At 32.7% G+C, this 19655-nt stretch overlaps 1 protein-coding gene across 1 annotated transcript; it reads left to right on the top strand.

Annotated features, from left to right (window-relative positions):
• Positions 1-506: 506 nt before the first annotated feature.
• LOC141588339 (cellulose synthase-like protein G3) lies at positions 507-18551 on the top strand. Its single transcript, XM_074409786.1, has 6 exons — positions 507-1094; positions 11681-11821; positions 12259-12384; positions 16925-17368; positions 17461-17808; positions 17933-18551. Exons 1-6 carry the CDS (start codon positions 507-509, stop codon positions 18485-18487), a joined length of 2202 nt encoding a protein of 733 aa, XP_074265887.1. The 3' UTR covers positions 18488-18551.
• Positions 18552-19655: the final 1104 nt, after the last annotated feature.

Below are 19655 nucleotides of genomic sequence, written 5' to 3'. Positions count from 1 at the left end.
TGGTCATCTCCTCTTTCCTTGGTCTTTGTGCCAAAACCAAAGGACAACAAATGACCGGGACAGAGGGAGTATATAATAGGAGAGAGTAATTAATTGACCCCCTCCTTTTTCCTTGATCTTTATATCAAAACCAAAAGCAAACAAATTAACCTGGATGAAAGGCGTATACAAATTTGAATTTAATTCATAAGTTCAAAGTGAACGTAGATCTCTTATTATGAGATCGAGCCACGTCAAAATCATGTGTCATCTTATACAACTTGGATTTAATTAATAAATCCATAGTTTAATTATCACACTTAATTTAATACTCCCTTTGTCCCGGTCATTTGTTGTCATTTTATATTTTTAGGTGTCTCAGTCATTTGTTATGCTACCATATTCAGTACTTGTGTTTATATAAAACGTAGGGAATCATTTTCCATTATGTTATACATTCATACCATACTGATTTACACAAGAAAACTTATTAACTAAACTTATCACTAGCAGCGTGATATGTGGGTATGGAGAGTTCAGATAAAACGAGCACCTCCGTCACTCCGCTCCACACTCACAAGCCACTCAGGCGAACTCTATTCAACCGACTTTACATGGTGGTTTACGCGGTGGCGATACTAGCTCTTCTATACCGCCACCTTACACAGACCCTCTCAATTTTCTCCTTCCACTTCATCTCGGACATCGTCCTTGCCTTCACATGGATCACCACCCAATCTTTCCACATCGCCCCTATCCGCCGCTACGAGTTCCCAGAAAACCTAGAAAATTTAGTAAGGGAGAAAGCTGTGGAGTTGCCGGCAATGGACATCTTCATTTGCACCACAGACCCGCATAAGGAGCCACCCATGGGGACAGTAAACACGGCTTTGTCCGTCATGGCGTACGATTACCCGCCAGAAAAGTTATCAATTTACGTGTCTGACGACGGTGGATCCAAAGTAACCCTTTTTGCGTTCCTGGAGGCTGCACGGTTCGCACGTCACTGGTTGCCGTTCTGCAGAGACAACCATGTTGTGGAGAGGAGTCCTGAGGCGTACTTTAGTGGCACCTCCTACAATAGTTCATGCTTACCTCAAGCTCATAAATTGAAGGTAAATAATCTACGACCACCCTTTTTAATATTATGCACTGTAGGCTAATCAAGACGTAAAGTCAGTGGTGTAATTTTATCTAAAATGGTAATTGGTCATTCCGTCAACTCGTTGTATCTAAAGTGTAATGATAAATCTAGTACCGTTTTTATAAGTCGTTTTAGATAAAATTACACTCTCTTTTTACATGTCGTTTTAAATGAAATTATTTTATTTTTATGTGGTTTAACATAGAATTATATAGTGTCTACATTTCCAAAACATTAATCATTAAGGAAAAAAAAAATGTTACTTATAGCAATTTGATTAGTGGAAAAATATTTACTACGGAGTATTATATTTTCAAAGATCGATTATTATACATAACAAATGGTACACCATACTTTTGTAAATCAGTGCAAGATCTTAAAATAACATATACGGAGTAAACAAAACGGAGGGAATACCACCTTGTGGGCTCATGGCACCTTCGTTTGCAGGACTTCCCATTTATATTGGAAAGGTATAATGTTACTATCAAAATTAATAATGTCACTCATGTTTGTAAAACACTAAATAGTACAATATCTTAGATTTAACATGTATTTTTGTCGCGTTAAACAAAAGTGTAGTGGTATTATTGTTTCTCTTTACATTACACAACTAGGATGAATATGAAACCTTCTACAGAGTATAAAGATAAGAGTAATGGAAGAACTTTATATCCTACTTTATTTTTCGCCAGGCCAACTTCTAAATTTAAGAACATTTTATCTCAAAGGAAAAACTTATTACTTCATTCATGATTAGAATTCACTACTAATTTTTCTCCCCTTTAATGTATTTTACCATTACAATAAACTAACAACTTTATTTCTTAAATTAGAACGTAGTTTTTATTTCGACAAACTCAATTTACACCCATTGGAAGAATTTTATTTTTAAATCATTATTGACAAACTCAAAAACAGTGGTGGAGCGAGGGGGGGGGGGGGGGATAGCAGGGGCACTCGCCTCCGTTGGCGTTTGAAAATTTCGAAATTTTTAGTTAACTTTTGAATTTTTTCGACATCTCCTTATAATATTATCCTTCCGCTCTCGCAGACTTAAAATCCTGCCTCTGCCACTGCTCAAAAATAAAAACAACCATTAAACTTGTTGTAAGAGTTATCGTAATACTTAGTATTTACTCTTAACAAATGAGTTGAGATCATTTATCCCACTTTCATGACTCATCTTATATCCCCTCCATCTTAATCTCGTGACACACCACATAAAGCCAATGCAATTGGAATTCCTCCGTTGTTTCCTTTAGAACGATGTAGACTTTTATTCCTTGCGAATAATTACATTGATTACAACGATTAGTCTAGTAATGGAGTGCGGCTTGTGATTATTTAAAGCGAGGACTACGTTATTGGATTGTGATTACTATATTGCCTATTTGCCTTTGATGGTCAATAATTTAGTTTATAATTTCTAGGTAGTAGGTTATGTGGGAGTTCACGATCAACGCACTATAGAACAAAATGGTTTTCTTTATGATGCATATTATAATAACGTGATTTGGGTATCAATTCACGATACAACAATCAGAGGTCTAAGACTAGTGATGCTTAGGTGATGTTTCATCGACACTTTAAAAATAGCTGAATTGAAAATTAGTGAATTGGAAAATGATTTTATTTGTTTGTCCAAAATTTATGGCGGAACTAGGGATTCCTCGTTAGGGAATTTCAGCGGGGTAAAAGAGTAATTTTATAAGGTAAATTCGAAAAATTAACTAAAAATCTAAAATCTTTGGATTTTTAAATTTTCAACGTGTACAAAAATGAAATCAGTGAATCTTTGGCAACCAGTTTCTTTCCTTTAACTTCAACACGCTTGTATTCATCCTGGAGAATCTGGTTTGTATATCGTCATGTATTTGCTGAACTAGATTTTCAGGCCTCCTTATATAATTTTTGAATCATGTCATTTCTGACCTTCCAAAATAGGTATATGAGTGCTACATGACACGCACCAATATACTTCATCTGCAACTTAGTCCTCCCCCGCCATTAACATGCCAATGAACAAAATCTCTGAATCTAAATTTAATGCCCAGCTTCAACTAAAGCAAGTCACAGAACACTTTTACTATAATCACAATCATAAAAGAGGTCTTTGAATCTCTGAATCTAAACTTAATTCTAGAATTCCTTGAATTGTAGTTTTTGGAAGTTGCTTGGTTACCCCATTTGTTTGTAGGGAATTATCATGTGAATTGTAAACTAACACATGAGTTTAATTCCCGTATGAAACAAACGAGCCCTAAGAATTATAAAATTAGGATGATAGATAATTATAAAGAGGCAGTATTAGTTGTGTCTATTATTCCGATATCAAGATCTTTATCTATATACATATATAAAGGACATAGATACATATAAGAGATAGGTTCATATATACAATATATATAACTTTCTTAAGACAGAGGGTCTTTATGAGAGACGTATACTCTAGAGAGTTTTATTGAGGTAATGGATATCCACTAGATAACACCCCCTCCATCCCAGTTTTATTGTTCTCTTCCCTAAAAAAAATATTCTAAAACAATTGTGTCCTTTCTGAACTTATTAACTATTTACACTTCAATCACTCATCATTTTCAATTAATTAGTATTTTCTTAAATCCATCCAAAGTTGAAAGTGGGATAATATAAATAGGAAGGATGGAGTATTTCATAACACACCTCCTTGTTGTCGCCATTATTAAAGAACATGTCTCGTTAAAAATATTTCTAGAAAAACACTACTAAATGAAAAGAGGACTTTATTCTCAAAACACATAACAAGCTGTCTTAGTAAAATTCTTTTTGATAATTTCAATAATCATACTTCTTCGCAACTCATAATCTAAACATTGTCATTCATGTTGACTCTTAAGTCTTGACTCTTCCTCTCAACTAATATTTTCGCACTTATGATTGCTTCTTGCTCGAGAGAGCTGGCCTATTAATGCTTGCTTCTTGCTTTTCCTGCCCCCAAATCCGTGGGGATTGGCTATGGGTCGTGGGTATTTGAACCTTTATCACCCAAAACCTTGATTTATGGCCTAGGGGTCCTTGGTCTAGTCTCTGCTTCATGCTCATTAGAACCATCCATTTAGCTCCTAAATGCTCATTAAACGCGTGATTTCCGCCTTTTTTGCTTCATGTCTTACAAAAGGCATAAAATCTTCTAGAATAACAAATAGTAAGTTAAAGACTATTGCAACTAGGGGTGAGCAAAACTATACGAAACGGTTTTAATATACGAATACGATACGGTATACGGTTTCAATTAAACGAATTTCCGTATATACGATACGGATTTCCGTATACACGATACGGTTTTCAAAAAACTGTATCGTATCCGGGTCGGGCAAAAACAAAACCGGGTATACGGTTTCTGATACGGGTTTTGAAAAAAATAAAAAACCAAAAATATCTTACAAAAACTAAATAATTTAACCAAAATCGCTTTAACTTGTCCACTTTTTTTTTCCCTAATGCATTTGTATAATGAATATTGAAATTTTAATTATTTTAATATGTAACCTATTATTAAATTTAAGCTAGGGTGTACCGGTTTTATCGCGTATGCAATAAATTGAACAACAAACAAGTGAAATCTGTATCCGGGTATACGAAAACCGGATATACGGAAAAACCGGGTATACGAAAACCGGGTATACGGCTAAACCGGGTCGGATCCGTATCGACAAAATTGTGAATTTAAAAACCGTATACCCGATACGGTTTTGAAAACCGTATCGGGTATACGGTTTTGCTCAGCCGTAATTGCAACGACCCTAACTTACACAAATAGCATGCAATACGAGGCTAGTTAAAGGGTTAAAAGTGCGTAAATTAGAACCGCATCATTGAGTCGGACTTTTCTATTATAATTGACCATGCCACTTCTTTGAGTGTCCTTATCCCTGTAAGGCAAATGAGATAGCGCCACTGGATGTTACTCAAGTTCAGCAACAACCGGGATAAATTGTAATATGATTAACTATTTTGATTTTCAAACAAAATGCTAGTGACGGACAAATTGGAGATTTTAACTAATATTATCAATTACACAATAATTAAAGTTTTCATCTAATAAATAAATAAAAATAATCTATGTTATTATCAGACCAATTTGTAAGCAAGTATACTTCATTATCATCAGAACTGGCACTTGATGAATACTCCATTATTCGACGAAGTTCATCAAAGTAAAAATTTATAAAATATGATTGGGTAGAAGTTATCAGGTGAAGATTGTGAACAATCCAATATTAAAACATAATTATGGCGTTCACTTGCAGTTTGCCTAATATATGCAACATAAAAGTAATTGTGTACATTAATTGTTTTTTTTTTTCTTCATGTGTCTTAGAGACAATGGTAATGAAACTTGAGTAGACGGAAGAGTTATCTTACTTTTCAAATTTTAGAAATATTAGATAGAATAGTTTTAACTAGTATCCTTTATATTTTATTTTATTAATATAATAGATTGTGAATTACGATTTTATCCCTACGATATTGGTGAAAAAAATGAAAATTGCTTTTTAATTTTTTTCTATTTTTTACCGGTGTCGCCAAGCACTTTTCTTCTTGTAACATCTATCGTAATCACATAATTATAAGGAGAAAGTAGAGAATATAAGAGAGACAGAACTATATTCTTATTACATTATAAGGGGTGCACAATGAAGTAAAGTTTATATAAGATAATCTAGTTTTGAATTATCTAAAATATGGACATTTATATAGTAATATAATATAATATTTCATAACAGTTTTGTTAATTTTGTATACTCAAATATTTGGACTAGACGGTATCTTGAGTATAATCCTCATTACCATGGAGCCTTTAACAAGATCTTCCTTAGCAAATGGGAGGGTTACCATCTTAGTTTTTCGAGGTAGTGCATCAAAACTTCAATCAAGAACCATCTAATAAAGTCCAAAGTTTAGTGATTAATACAAAATGGATTCTACAATATACAGGGTCTGGAAACTACAACGAGCAACTCTAATAAAGTCTATATCGATCCTAGTATGACCGCTCGACTAGACTCTAATTGTCAATATCTCGTTTCATGCCCCCTTTCATCAACAAATCCAAAACCTACAACTAGCTGCTCCCCAATATCACCAGAAATATCATATGGATCATAACAGTTTTGAAAACGTTTACAAGTCAGTCTTATTAATACTAATGCTCACAATACAATATGAAATATTAATGAGTAGAACACACATATCACACCTCCTCCTCCAAATCCGACTCTAACTCCAAATAACTCGATGCGGCGTCACAACACCGCCATAAACAGTCGGATCGCAGCCCAAAAGGCCGGTATCCGCATCGCAACACGGTATACCAATCCGGTTCGCGACCCGGAGTCCCTGCTAGATTCGCATCGCAACACGAATCCTAGTACCTCAAGACCATTAATGTGCACGTCCTCCTTGAGGTGGGAAACCTCGAGGAGTGATCTGGGCGTGAGGACGACCTCCCGCAGCGCCTCACTAACACAAGCAACTCTACACCACCACACCACCACAAATCTACAACCATACACAAATAACTCAATCCACAACACCATATGTCAATTCCACAATTATTATGATTCACAATTATGCCACAACTCCATGTATCAATGATTAACACAACTAATATGTCACAATTATCAAATCTCAATGATATAATGCTAACTTCAACAAATAACACATGATTAACAACAATATTCACATATTCAAGCATTCATACAATCAATAATCGAGTAAGGAAACCTTACCTTAAAGCAATACTTCAATCACAAGCAATTTACTAGAATGTCTCCTCTATGAAGTCTCCTCCTACAATTGATCAAGTAATTCCAATCACAATATAGGTTCTACAACATTCTAATTGGCAGATTTCACTAATTTAATCATCTAACTAGTGTGGATCCCGCGCGAAAGCGTGGGTTTTTAGATCTTTTTTTATAGAGAATTTAACTATTTAAAAATGCGTAGTAATAAGAGGTAACAGAGATAAAGCTGGATATTTTTAGCCTAAATGAATTGACTGTTAAACTAATTTTTTTAATAAAAAACATTATTTCTTATTAATAACATTGTCAAATTAACATAAATAACACATGATTCTTTTTTATCCATATAAAATATTTCTGTGAAGTGTATAGCTATTATTGTAGTTTTTTGTTAAAACATACTCCTCTGCTATTCTCAATACCCCCCCCTCTTTCATTTTGGTACAAAGATTAAGGAAACATACTATCCCACCAATATAATTAAATTTTGACCACACAAACACACTGCCCGCCATACAATTAAATTTGGACAACACAAACACTTTCCAAAAATAGAAATAGGAAAGATATTGTGAATAAATGGAAAAGGAAATAATAAGGAGGGTTATTGAAAATATGAGGCGATACAGTAATTTAATAATGTGAGTAAAATTTATGTATAGTTTATACGATGGGATTGTGGAACGCTAATTAGTAGCCTATTATTTATTTATAGTTTTGTATTTAGAAAGGAGCCCAATTATAAGTAAATATAGTTTAGGCGGGAAAGATAAGAGAACCTATTATTCTCTTAGTAGTAAGGGGATTACTCAAGTCCGCAACTATAACACAGGGCCGTCTCAAGTAAAGTGGAGGTCCGGTGCCAAAAAAATATGAGGCCCCAAATTTAAAAAATCAAAGAACTGAAAAACGATTCTTTCGCGAAGTTTTTCTTAAAACGGATTACTCTATTAAATTTTCATAATCGATTGTCGGACAAGTTCACAAGAAATCGACTATCACCCATAATAACACATAATAATTCATTAAAACTAAGACAACATATTACCTATTTCGATCTCTTTGGAACTCAAGTATATTACAAAGTTTTGATTTTGATTCCAATCTTTCTAATTATAAACTTGAAATGATTTGAGTAATTGATTTAGGATAATCATATTTAAACTTTACAAAATTTTGAACGTGATAAGTTTTGGGAAAATTAAAGAGGAAATTTAATTTGTTTGGAAAGAAAATCAATTACTTCCTATATCTGGGGAAGGATATTGGAGTGAAGTGCAAAGAGGATTGACTAGACACTATAACATACATAAGTCACGCAAGTATACAACCTTTGTTTCTATTTTTTTTTTAACGGATAATTCACGCGGTACCCTTAAGGTTTGCCACTTTGCACGAAATACCCAAATTTTTGATCCGGAAATTTTAAAGAGGTCATAACTCGTGTTTAAGAGTTCCAAAAGTGACGAATTTTTTTTCCAAATCGCTCATCTTTCCGAGAACTAAAATTTGAAAAAAAAAATTGTCGCATTTGGATTCCGCTACTAGGAGTTATTGTGCGTCAAAGATTTTTCGACCAAACAAATTTTGAGTGAGCATATCTCCTGGTCACGAGTTCCAAACTCGTCAAACCTTTTTTTCAAATCGTAGTACTCGGAAAGATGATCGATTTGAAAACAAAAATTTCACATTCTGAGTTCGTAAACACGAGTTATGACCTCTTTAAGTTTTTCGGATAAAAAATTTGGGTATTTTGTGCAAAGTGGCCAACTTTAGGGGTACCGCGTGAATTATCCGTTTTTTTAATTATATGGCTAGACAAGATTTGGGCCCCAAACTTTTGAGGCCCACTGCCATTGCACATAGAGCAGCACTTAAGTTTAGACGGGCCTGCTAACATCTTATTAACAATTCCTTCAATTTCCCCCAAATTCTACTATTATAACAACAACAATAACTAAATTAAAAGCATATATAAATAGTGACTTACAATGGAAAAGGGGAAAGGAAGACTAGAATTGATGCAAAAACCCCAAATCTTAGATTAATCTCCTCAACTAGGGTTTATGAAAGATCTAGTGAGAGTTTTGAGAGTGATTGGAGTAATAAATGGCGAATTATAATGACTAATTATGGGGTATATATACACCTTAAGTCAATCCTAAAGTTCCAAACCGCGCAATAATTCCCAGACCGGTGTACCCGATTGAGTACACCAGAGTACTCGGTCGAGTATACCAACTACTCGGCTGAGTGCACCCTAAGCAGAATCCAAAATAACCCAATCTCCAGCACTTAATCCATTCTACCCGGTTAAGTACAGCACACTCGGTCGAGTATAACCCTATACTCGGCCGAGTGACCTATCTAAACTCTTGAGTTTTACATTGAGAGACCATTTTCTTATGCTCCTTTATGCATGATGATTTTCTTTACCCTTTTATCGACGGCTCTGGCCCAAATTAGCATAGCCATTTTATCGTTGACCGTGATCAAATTAGTAAACTATTTGACCTCATTTCGTAACTATTTTGTTACTTTCATACTCGATTTCCTTAATATTATAACTTTGCTAGTGGTTAGGTAACACCAAAACGGATACAGACACACGAATACAGACACACGAATACAATATGGATACGTGACACGACACCTCATGAAATTTAGGACACGAGACAGGTTATTTAAAATTAATAAAATCTATAGCTTATAGTTATTAACGTTCGATATTATTTTTTAAAAGTATTTAATATTAAATTTAAATAAGTGAAGATACAACTTGACCTTGGCTATAACGCATTCTCCTTTCCTATGCAAACTCATCTTCTAATCAATCTTTTTCGAGATCTCACTCCTCGTTTAAAGAACATCATTCGCTCCCCAAATCATCTCCTCGCTATAAAATAACGCATACTATCCACCGTAAATTTAACTTGATTCCGTTTGAAGGTGTGTCTATAATGTGTCCAAATAAATACCATGGACACATGTCCGAGATGTGTACAAATGCCATGGACTCGTCGGACACGTGCCCAAATAAATGAATAAAGTTAGACACGACTTTATAGGTGTTCGACATGTTTATGCGCGCGTGTCCCACGAGTATTGGTGTCCGAGATGGTGTTGGACACGGGACGACCGGTTAAGAGTGTCCATGCTACTTGGGTTAGTGGACACTAAGAGCAAGTCCAATGATGTAGTTTAGGGACTCGCTTGCAATTTCTTAAAATTGCAAGTTAGTTGCTACACCATTGGAGAAGACCTTCTAAGATGGCTTGCCTCAAACAACTAGCTTTATTAAGCTAGTTGTTTAAATTGACCCATTATACAAAACAACCAATAGGAAAATTAGTTTCATAAATTAGGTTTGATTTATTGGAATTTATGATTCATGTCAAGCTAATATAAAAGTACCTAAACCATTAAAATAGTTTAGTTCCTTAAAATGATTGTAACTTAGGATAAGATGTGGATTTGTTAAGCTAGAAGATATCCACTTACCATTGGATTTGCTCTAAATAAATTTATCGTGGGACCGTCTCAAAAAAGCAGCTGAAAATATATATGTTTTTATATTGGAATTGCACTTTTAGGCTCTGTTTAAATAATCAAAATGCAACAAACAAAAAGGTAGTAAAACCGAAAAGCTAATCAAACTGAAAAGGTAACTGATAAGGTAGCTGAAAATTAGGAGCTGATAAGATAGCTGATTATATAAAAAAAATGTTTGGCAAACTAACTGAAAAGGTAACTGATTTTGATGAAATGATGTAAAAGGATATGATAATTATTTAATAGTATAGAATGAAGGGGTAAAAAGGGAAAATTACATCAAATCAGGTACCTGAAATCTCAAATGCTACTCTAGGTAGCATTTCATTTCAGGTAGCTTATTTGGTTAAATAAGCTACTTGCCAAACGCTTACGGAAAAATAAGGTACCTGAAATTTTGGTCAAATAAGCTACTTTGACCAAGTAAGGTACCTGAAATGCCTTGCCAAACAGAGCCTTAGACTGTAAATTTTTATTCGGATAATTCACGCGGTACCCCTTAAATTGGCCACTTTGCACAAAATACCCAAACTTTTGATCCGGAAAACTTAAAGATGCCATAACTCGTGTTTCCGAACTCAGGAAGTGAAGATTTTTTTTTTTTCAAATCGATCATCTTTCTGAGTACTACGATTTGAAAAAAAAGTTTGACGAGTTTGGAACTCGTGACTAGGAGATATGCTCACTCAAAGTTTGTTCGGTCAAAACAAACTTTGACGCACAATAACTCCTAGTAGCGGAATCCAAATGCGACAATTTTTTTTTTTCAAATTGTAGTTATCGGAAAGATGAGCGATTTGGAAAAAAAATTCGTCACTTTAGGAACTCGTAAACATGAGTTATGACCTCTTTAAGATTTCCGGATAAAAAATTTGGGTATTTCGTGCAAAGTGGCAAACCTTAAGGGTACCTCGTGAATTATCCGAAACAGCCTACTAACAGCCTTACGTTTCTTGATTATTGAATTCCCGTACCCCGTTGGATTCAAATCCTGGAATCTCTACTGTGTACGTGCCACAATAAATTTAAGTCAGCGCCATTTTGACTACAACACATCATTCTCAAATATCGGAGTCATTTCTAATCTCTAGTATTTGCCAATGTTACAGTGCCTTCGTTTATAACAATTCCTTCTATTCGGATTTAATTCATGAAGGGAACAAGCATCAATCATTGCCATTAATTATATCGTTGCTTGATTTCTTCGATGCAGAGTTTGTATGAAACTATGAAAGTTCGGGTTGAAAATGCGTTTGAAAGAGGGCAGGGTGAATTTGATGATGAGGATATGGGACACGTTTTTGGTAAATGGACCAACGATTTTTCTCCTCATAATCATCCCACTGTGATTCAGGTGGGAATTCTTTTTTAAATAGTTCTATTACGTATTCTGATCATTTTATTACGAAGTACGTATTATATTCTCTTTTGTGAATATAAACAGTTTAGTTTGTAAACTTAATAAAAAAAGTGTGGAGTATTTGAGCTTTTCTAAAAAACTTTTTGGCTTTATGGTTAAGTTTATGTGCTTCTTTACATAAATATTGAATTCAAAAAATTATATGGAAAAATAAAACTCACAACCAATACATATGAATTCAATTAAATTTTAGTTTTGAATTTTGATGTCAAAAAACTAAATATAACCTAATTATTTTTAAAAAAATTTGAAAAAAAAATACATAAAAACTCAACTGGATTTTTTATACAAATATACAATACTCTTATATAAGTGTAATTATTTTTTCTTTTGCATACAATAATTAAAGGGTGCATATTTTGTTTATTAAGGTATTGCTAAGTAGTCAGAAGGACAAGGACACTGACAGTCAAGTAACCCCCAACTTGGTATACGTTTCCAGAGAGAAAAATAAGTCATATCCACATCGCTTTAAGGCTGGCGCACTCAATGCACTGGTAAGCTATGCACTTTTTTCACTTATGTCTCTTTGAATTTGGCCTAGTATGGAAAATGCACGCGGTGCCCTTGAACTTTGATGTTTTGTCCGAAATACTCAATTTTTTTATCCGAAAAACTTTAAGAGGCTATAACTCGTGTTTACGAGCTTAAAAAGTAACGATTTTTTTTCTCCAAATTGATTATCTTTTCGAGAATTACGACTTGAAAAAAAAATTATCGAGTTTGGAATTCGTGACCAAGAGATATGGTCACTCAAAATTTGTTCGGTAAAAAAAATCTTTGACATACAAAAACTCCTAGCCACGGGATCCAAATACGACAATATTTTTTTTTCAAATCGTAGTTCTCGGAAAAATAATTGATTTGAAAAAAAATATCACTTTCTGAACTCGTAGACACGGGTTATAACCTTTTGAAATTTTTCGGAACAAAAAATTGGGTATTTCGGGCAAAAATCGAAACTTTAAGGGCACCACGTGCATTTTCCCTACAATTAGTCTCAGTATAGACGGATATATCCGTCTATAGTAAAAGACGGTCAAATATGTTTAAAGTGGGGATATTTTTGAGTCCCATTATACGACTTGATGCTTGTCTTATGCTTAAAGTGGGTGAATATTTGACCCGTTTATAACTATAGACGAATATCTTTCGTCTATACGAGAATTTGTGATAGTTAAACTCCCTAGACAAAACCAAATAAATTACTCTCTCCTATTTTTATTGTCCTATTTTAACTGTCACATTTAAGAAAATGTAGTGAAATATCATAAATATCCTTTGACCACGAAATTTACAGACAACATATAAGCAAAATGTAACTGGGGGTATAATAGATAGTTCGCTATTTCTACTCAATATATTTAGAAATAGGACGATTAATTTGGGATATAAATTGTACAAAAAGTGGACAATAAAAGTGAAATTGAGGGAGTAATTAATTTAATGAACAAATAAGATTGTTTACAGTTAAATCAGAAAGATTCATCTTAAAAATAGTAGATTTACTAGGTAGTATCTCGCGCTTCGCGCGGCTTGTTTTATAATTTTATTATTATAATTGATGAAAAATAATATAATTCATATATAAGTTCTAATATTTTTACTTATAAATAAAAATAAATTATTTTTTTTCAAATTAATTCTTTTATGTTTAACTTCTATGTTTTAAATTAAAATACATACAATTTTAATTAAACTATTTTAATTAAAACTAATAGGTGATAATTAATTATGCATGATCAACGTTTATAAATAAATTTGTGACTGATCAAATATCATATTAATTAAAATAAAATTTATTCGAATAATGCAACAATCAACACTAAGTTCTCAAATTATATCATTTCATGATGCGTTATGTTTAAAATTAATAAAAATTGTTCAAAATCATGGGAATAGAATTTATGTAATTTTTAATTTTTTTTATGTACAAAGTGTATGTGATATTTATGTATCAAATATATAGGGTCCAAACTCAACTTATTCAAATGTTTTGACTGTGTCTTGCATGTGCTATGTGTCAAACATATCTGTAAGAAATTTGCACCTTTTATTCTTTTAAACAACTATATATAATGATGTTTAAGAGTTTACCTATAAATAAAATAGGTTGAACTTTCTCAAATATTATTTTTTGAGGTTTAAATTCAAAGTATTTAAAAGATAACATATTAAATATTTAACTAAAAGTAATATTTAGTTAGTCATAATCAATATTTTATACTTGACGTATGCATATTTAATTGAAGATATTAAAGAAAATTGTAAAGTGTTTTCTACTTTTTCATGCCATTTATAATACTATATTTCTTAATAATTATTATTTTTGTTTTGATTATTCAAACGCAATCGCGATCATTGTGTACATATATACTCGTACACATACTCATTATCACACTATAAACCTACCAAAATCTCGATCATATGTATTCAATTTCTCGCAATATAATTTTTTTCATTCCCACACTATAAAAATATATCTCTTAGTAGTTTTCTTTAAGTTCTTTTTTTTTTTTAATAAATACAATGCCTCTTCCAAATATATTTTTCTTAATGAATTTAATGGTCTAAGTTTTATAACTTTCTCAAAATGTTTTTTTACGTAAATGTAAAACAATGTGAGACACTCACTTTAATCATCTCTACATATCAAAATATTTCAATAAATATAATGAAAATTATACTCATATGAAAGCATTTTTCGGAATGAACGTATTTATTTACATTTTAGTTTCTTATCAATTTTTTTTTATAAATTTAAAATCAAATCACCGTAATTGTTATATGCAATTTTATAATAGATTTATTAAACTCTAATTAAATTTTGCTGATATTTATGTAACATTTATTATATTTATATTTAATGTTTAACTGTAATTAATACTTATATTTAATGCTGGGTTGATACGTGGCGCATCCACAACGCTTCAACCCGGTTTATATATATATATATATATATATATATATATATATATATATATATATATATATATATATATATATATATATATATATATATATATATATATATATATATGATAAGATAAGATAAGATAAGATATTTGTAAAAACTGGGTAAAACAAATAAAATAATATTAATAGAATTGTAAGTGAGCTTACAATATATTACTTTCTTCTTTCCGTTTATTTATTTACCTATTTTATTTATATAGCTGTCATTCATTTTGTTTTGTACCTTTTTATTTTGGAAATATTTTGAAGAGTAATTTGACTATCCAAATAATGTATTGTTCATTTGTCACTCAATAACAACCTCCCTAAATGGTACCTCCTATTTCCTTGGTATTTGTGCAAAATTTAAAGGTAAATAAATGACGAAACGGAGAAGTAGATGATTAGCTGCTATAATTAAAATTCCATAGAAAAAATCGAAGACAAATGTTAGTATACCCAAAATACTTGCCCAAATAAGTCAGCAAAATATAATGTTTTCTATTTACAAAAATGGGGCTAAGTAAATAATTCCCTTTATTATGAAAGATTTATAATTTATAGATGTTTCAATCTTGTAAATTAGGATAGTTAATAACTTAACCATTTTATAATTCACATGAAATAATATTCCCGGTCTCTTTGAAGTGATCAAACAACTACCGAAACTTCTAAAATAAAAAGAGGAAACCATACAAAAACGGAGGGAATAAATGTCTAGGCCTTATAGCGAATTAAATTATTTTCTCTTATAATACCGAGATTTGAGTGATGAGGTATAAAAAGTCTATTTTCTAAATTATTCAAAAAAAAAAATTAAGTTTCTATTACCATGTAAAAAACTTATCCAACTATATTTTATAATTTATGCTAAAAAAAATAATACTTAAATAGGGTTTAGTAATTAGTACAAATGTTATAGATGAACACACTTTGTGTAAGACAAGGATAACCGTTTTATAATTTTAACGGGTCAATTATTACATGTAACATTCTAGCTATATCGTTGAACTGGAACCCGTTATTTATGGTAATTTGTCAAGCTGTGTACTTGATCCACGAATCAATATGAGTCATTTCCAATGCAATTTTAGTTTCGCTTATGCGATCCTGGAAACTTTCTTAGGAGGTCAACTAACTTAAGACTATACTCGATCCAACAAGCGTTTTTAACTATGGAGTTCTTATCATGGCTACCCAACAAGCACGCTTAATTGTCCAGTTTTTATTATTGAATTTTAGAAAAGAAAGCGATATTTATTGATATGAGTAGTATTTTTAATCTCTTTAAACACTAGTCATTTAGTTAATGAATGAGACTTCTTTAATTAACATGTGGTGTTACGATCACCCCCACTTGAAAAACGCAACACCCTCATTGAGCCTTACAACAAAACCGCTAACCCAAAATTCACTCCCACTAGGTCTAATAAGTCACATGGTCGGAAGGTTGCTCTGATACCACTTGAAATTAGCATCCCAACCATGACTTTGGAATGGAACCAGTTACTCATGGTAGCTTGCCAAGTTGTTTACTTGGCCCACTGATCAACACCAGTCATTTCCATTGCATTTTGTTTTCACTAATGCGCATCATAGAAACCTTTTCAGGAGTCACCTATCCTAAGACTACGCCTTTCAATGGACGCTTAACTCTGGAGTTATTATCATAGGTTTCCATAAAATAAAGTACACTTTATTTGTAGATATAAGAGGTATTTTCAATCTCTTTAAGCACTAATTATTTGATTTAATAAATGGAACTTCTTCAATAAATGACAGATGTTATATTACTCCCTTATATAGATGAAGACAAAATAATAATAATAATAATAATAATAATAATAATAACAATAACAATAATAATAATAATAATAATAATAATAAATAATAATAATAATAATAATAATAATAATAATAATAATAATAATAATAATAATAATAATATGTAGGGAATTACAAAACTTTATCTCGTATACCTATAAAACGGATATATACCTTTATATTAATAAGGGAGATTATAAACTCACAAATACGCTGTTTTTATCTTTGCTGTGTAATATTTCGTTTGCATCTTGAAAGGTTCGGGTGTCAGCAACGATGACTAACGCACCAATATTATTGACTTTGGACTGCGATACGTATTCTAATGATCCACAAACTCTTAAGAGGGCCATGTGTTACTTCATTGATCCAGTGGTACGACCCACATTGGCATACGTTCAATTCCCTCAGATTTTCCGGGGCCTTAACAGAGGCGACATTTATTATTCCGAGCAAAAACGTCAGTACCAAATACATCCCCCAGGAATGGATGGGTATCTAGGTCCAAAATACCTTGGAACTGGGTGTTTTTTCCAACGTCGAGCCCTTTTTGGACCTCCATCGAATCTTATTGAGCCAGAAATTGAAGAGCTTAGACCTCAACATTTGGTAAAGAATAAAATTGCGTCACTACAAGTTTTACATTTGGCATACCGAGTAGCAGCTTGCGACTATGAAATCCAAACGCAATGGGGCTTAGAGGTTAGCTTTTAAGAAATTCATATAATAATTATCGCAAAAATTATTCATATCATGTTACTTTTGCAACATATGGCGTTTAATCTTAATTGCAGTTGGGCTTTCGTTACGGATCATTGGTTGAAGATTACTTTACGGGATACAGAATGCAATGTGAAGGTTGGAAGTCCATATTTTGCCACCCAGAAAGACCCGCCTTCTTCGGAGATTACCCAGTTACACTAATTGATGTATTAGGCCAATGCAAGAGGTGGTCCATCGGACTTCTTGATGTTCTTTGTTCTAAATACAATACCCTTACCTTTGGATTTCGGCGACTAGGCTTAGTTATGTGCCTTTCTTATACACATAATGCATTTTGGCCCATTCTCTCTATACCATTCACCTTTTATGTCTTCATCCCTCAGCTTGCTCTCCTAAATGGAATTTCCATCTTTCCTAAGGTTAGTGAACCAAAATATCTATAAATTAGCCCCGTTGGACATTATTATTAATAATGCTAATTAAATAAATGCTTTGTAAATTTTATCGAAATTAGTCTTCTCTCAAATTCATTTACTATGACAGGTATCAGAAGCATGGTTTTATTTGTACATTTTATTGTACATTGGGGCTAATGGAAAAGACCTCTTAGACTTTATACTAGAGAAAGGAACCTTTGAGAGGTGGTGGAACTCCCAAAGAATATGGAGGATGTGTGGAGTATCGTCTTTCTTATTTGCATGCATAGAATACATGTTGACCTCATGTGGCTTGGCGGTTCGTGGTTTTGAACTAACAAGCAAAATTCAAGACGTTGAACAAAGCAAGAGGTACGATGAAGGCAACTTTGAATTTGGTGTCGCTTCACCGTTGTTTGTACCAATGACAATGGCTGCTTTGCTAAACTTGGCGTCATTCTTGTTCGGTTTAATGCGAATATACACAAGAGGAATAGAAAGTATGGAAGGACTTTTGTTGCAGGTATTGCTTTCGGGTTTTGTGGTGCTAAATTGTTGGCCTCTTTACGAGGCCATGGTGTTTAGAAGTGACGTGGGAAGGATGCCATCTAAATTAAGTTTCATTTCATCATTTCTGGTGTGTATGCTTTGCGTGCTTGCTGGTGTTTTTTTCAATATCTAAAAACATGTAATGCTTTAATGCAAATTCTCATTTGTGACGGTCTCAAGTAACAACGACATAAATGTGACCGTTTTTTTTTGGATAAAAAGAGACCATTTCATGATAAAAAACAATAATAATAAACAGGTTGTCATACTCTGTTTTTTTTATCATATATTATAGTCACATTTTAGTATAAAATGGTCACTTTTCTTCCGGTTATAAGTTATGATTGTCACAACGGACACCAACTGATGCTTTAAATATATATTCCATAATTTGATCAGCTATGCTTCAGTAAGTTATTTGTGTGTTTGTATACTTATTATTACTAAAGAGAATCAGGCTTATGAAAAAATAACCAACAAAAGAGAAAATAGCATGCAAGCCTTTGAAGATGGACCGATCCATCCTTTCTTCCCGTCAACTGTTGATGTTTTTCAATTTTATGAGAATTTGATAGAGAAATACCGATTGTCATTAATACTAAAATTAACTATCAAATTAACAATTCATAGACCTAACTAGACTCTACTTACTCCTAACAATAAGCTAGTAAAATGGCAAGCTAGGGTCGAACCCAAGGGAAGGACCTTTAACTAAAGACTCGAATTGTAAACTATTGACCAACAATCACTAACTAAGACTCCTCTTAACTAATTATAACACTAATGACAATTTAGACTCAACAATTTAAACTAATCAGTCAGTGCAGCACATCCTTATGGTGCCCCTATTATCCATAACTCGAATGTTTTGATTCCTGTTAGTCCTATAATACAGGTAGTGAGACAAGAGCATAACCCTCCTGTATCACCTACCAAATCTTATGTGGAAGCTGTTCTGTCTGATACTGAGAGTCCAGAAAAGGAAGGGGGAGTGGGTACTTCTGCTACTATTAATAATGGATAATATTGGTGCTTGGAATGTAAGGGGCATGAACAATCCTAATAAACAAGCTGAAATAAAATGGTTCTTGCACCTCAATAAAATAGGACTTTTTGGGTTAGTAGAGACTAAGGTTAAGACTCAACATTTTGATGCTATTCTTAATAATTTAGGGCAACACTGGCAGGGTGTTAATAATAATGTTCATCATTCTGGTGGAAGAGTTTGGGTCATTTGGGCTCCTCATATGTTCAAAGTGCAAGTTATTGATTCCTCTGCTCAACAAATCACTTCTGAAGTT

The sequence above is a fragment of the Silene latifolia genome, chromosome 6 (assembly GCF_048544455.1).
Source record: "Silene latifolia isolate original U9 population chromosome 6, ASM4854445v1, whole genome shotgun sequence".
NCBI classification, from domain to species: domain Eukaryota; kingdom Viridiplantae; phylum Streptophyta; class Magnoliopsida; order Caryophyllales; family Caryophyllaceae; genus Silene; species Silene latifolia.
This window is presented reverse-complemented; position numbering and strand designations above follow the sequence as displayed.

What these genes read in the sequence shown, in the direction of transcription:
- LOC141588339 (XM_074409786.1), top strand. Translation starts at nt 507, where the DNA reads ATGGAGAGTTCAGATAAAACGAGCACCTCCGTCACTCCGCTCCACACT. An exon ending in CTCAAGCTCATAAATTGAAG is followed by an intron (nt 1,095 to 11,680) that starts GTAAATAATCTA and finishes TCTTCGATGCAG; the next exon opens with AGTTTGTATGAAACTATGAA. An exon ending in ATCATCCCACTGTGATTCAG is followed by an intron (nt 11,822 to 12,258) that starts GTGGGAATTCTT and finishes TTGTTTATTAAG; the next exon opens with GTATTGCTAAGTAGTCAGAA.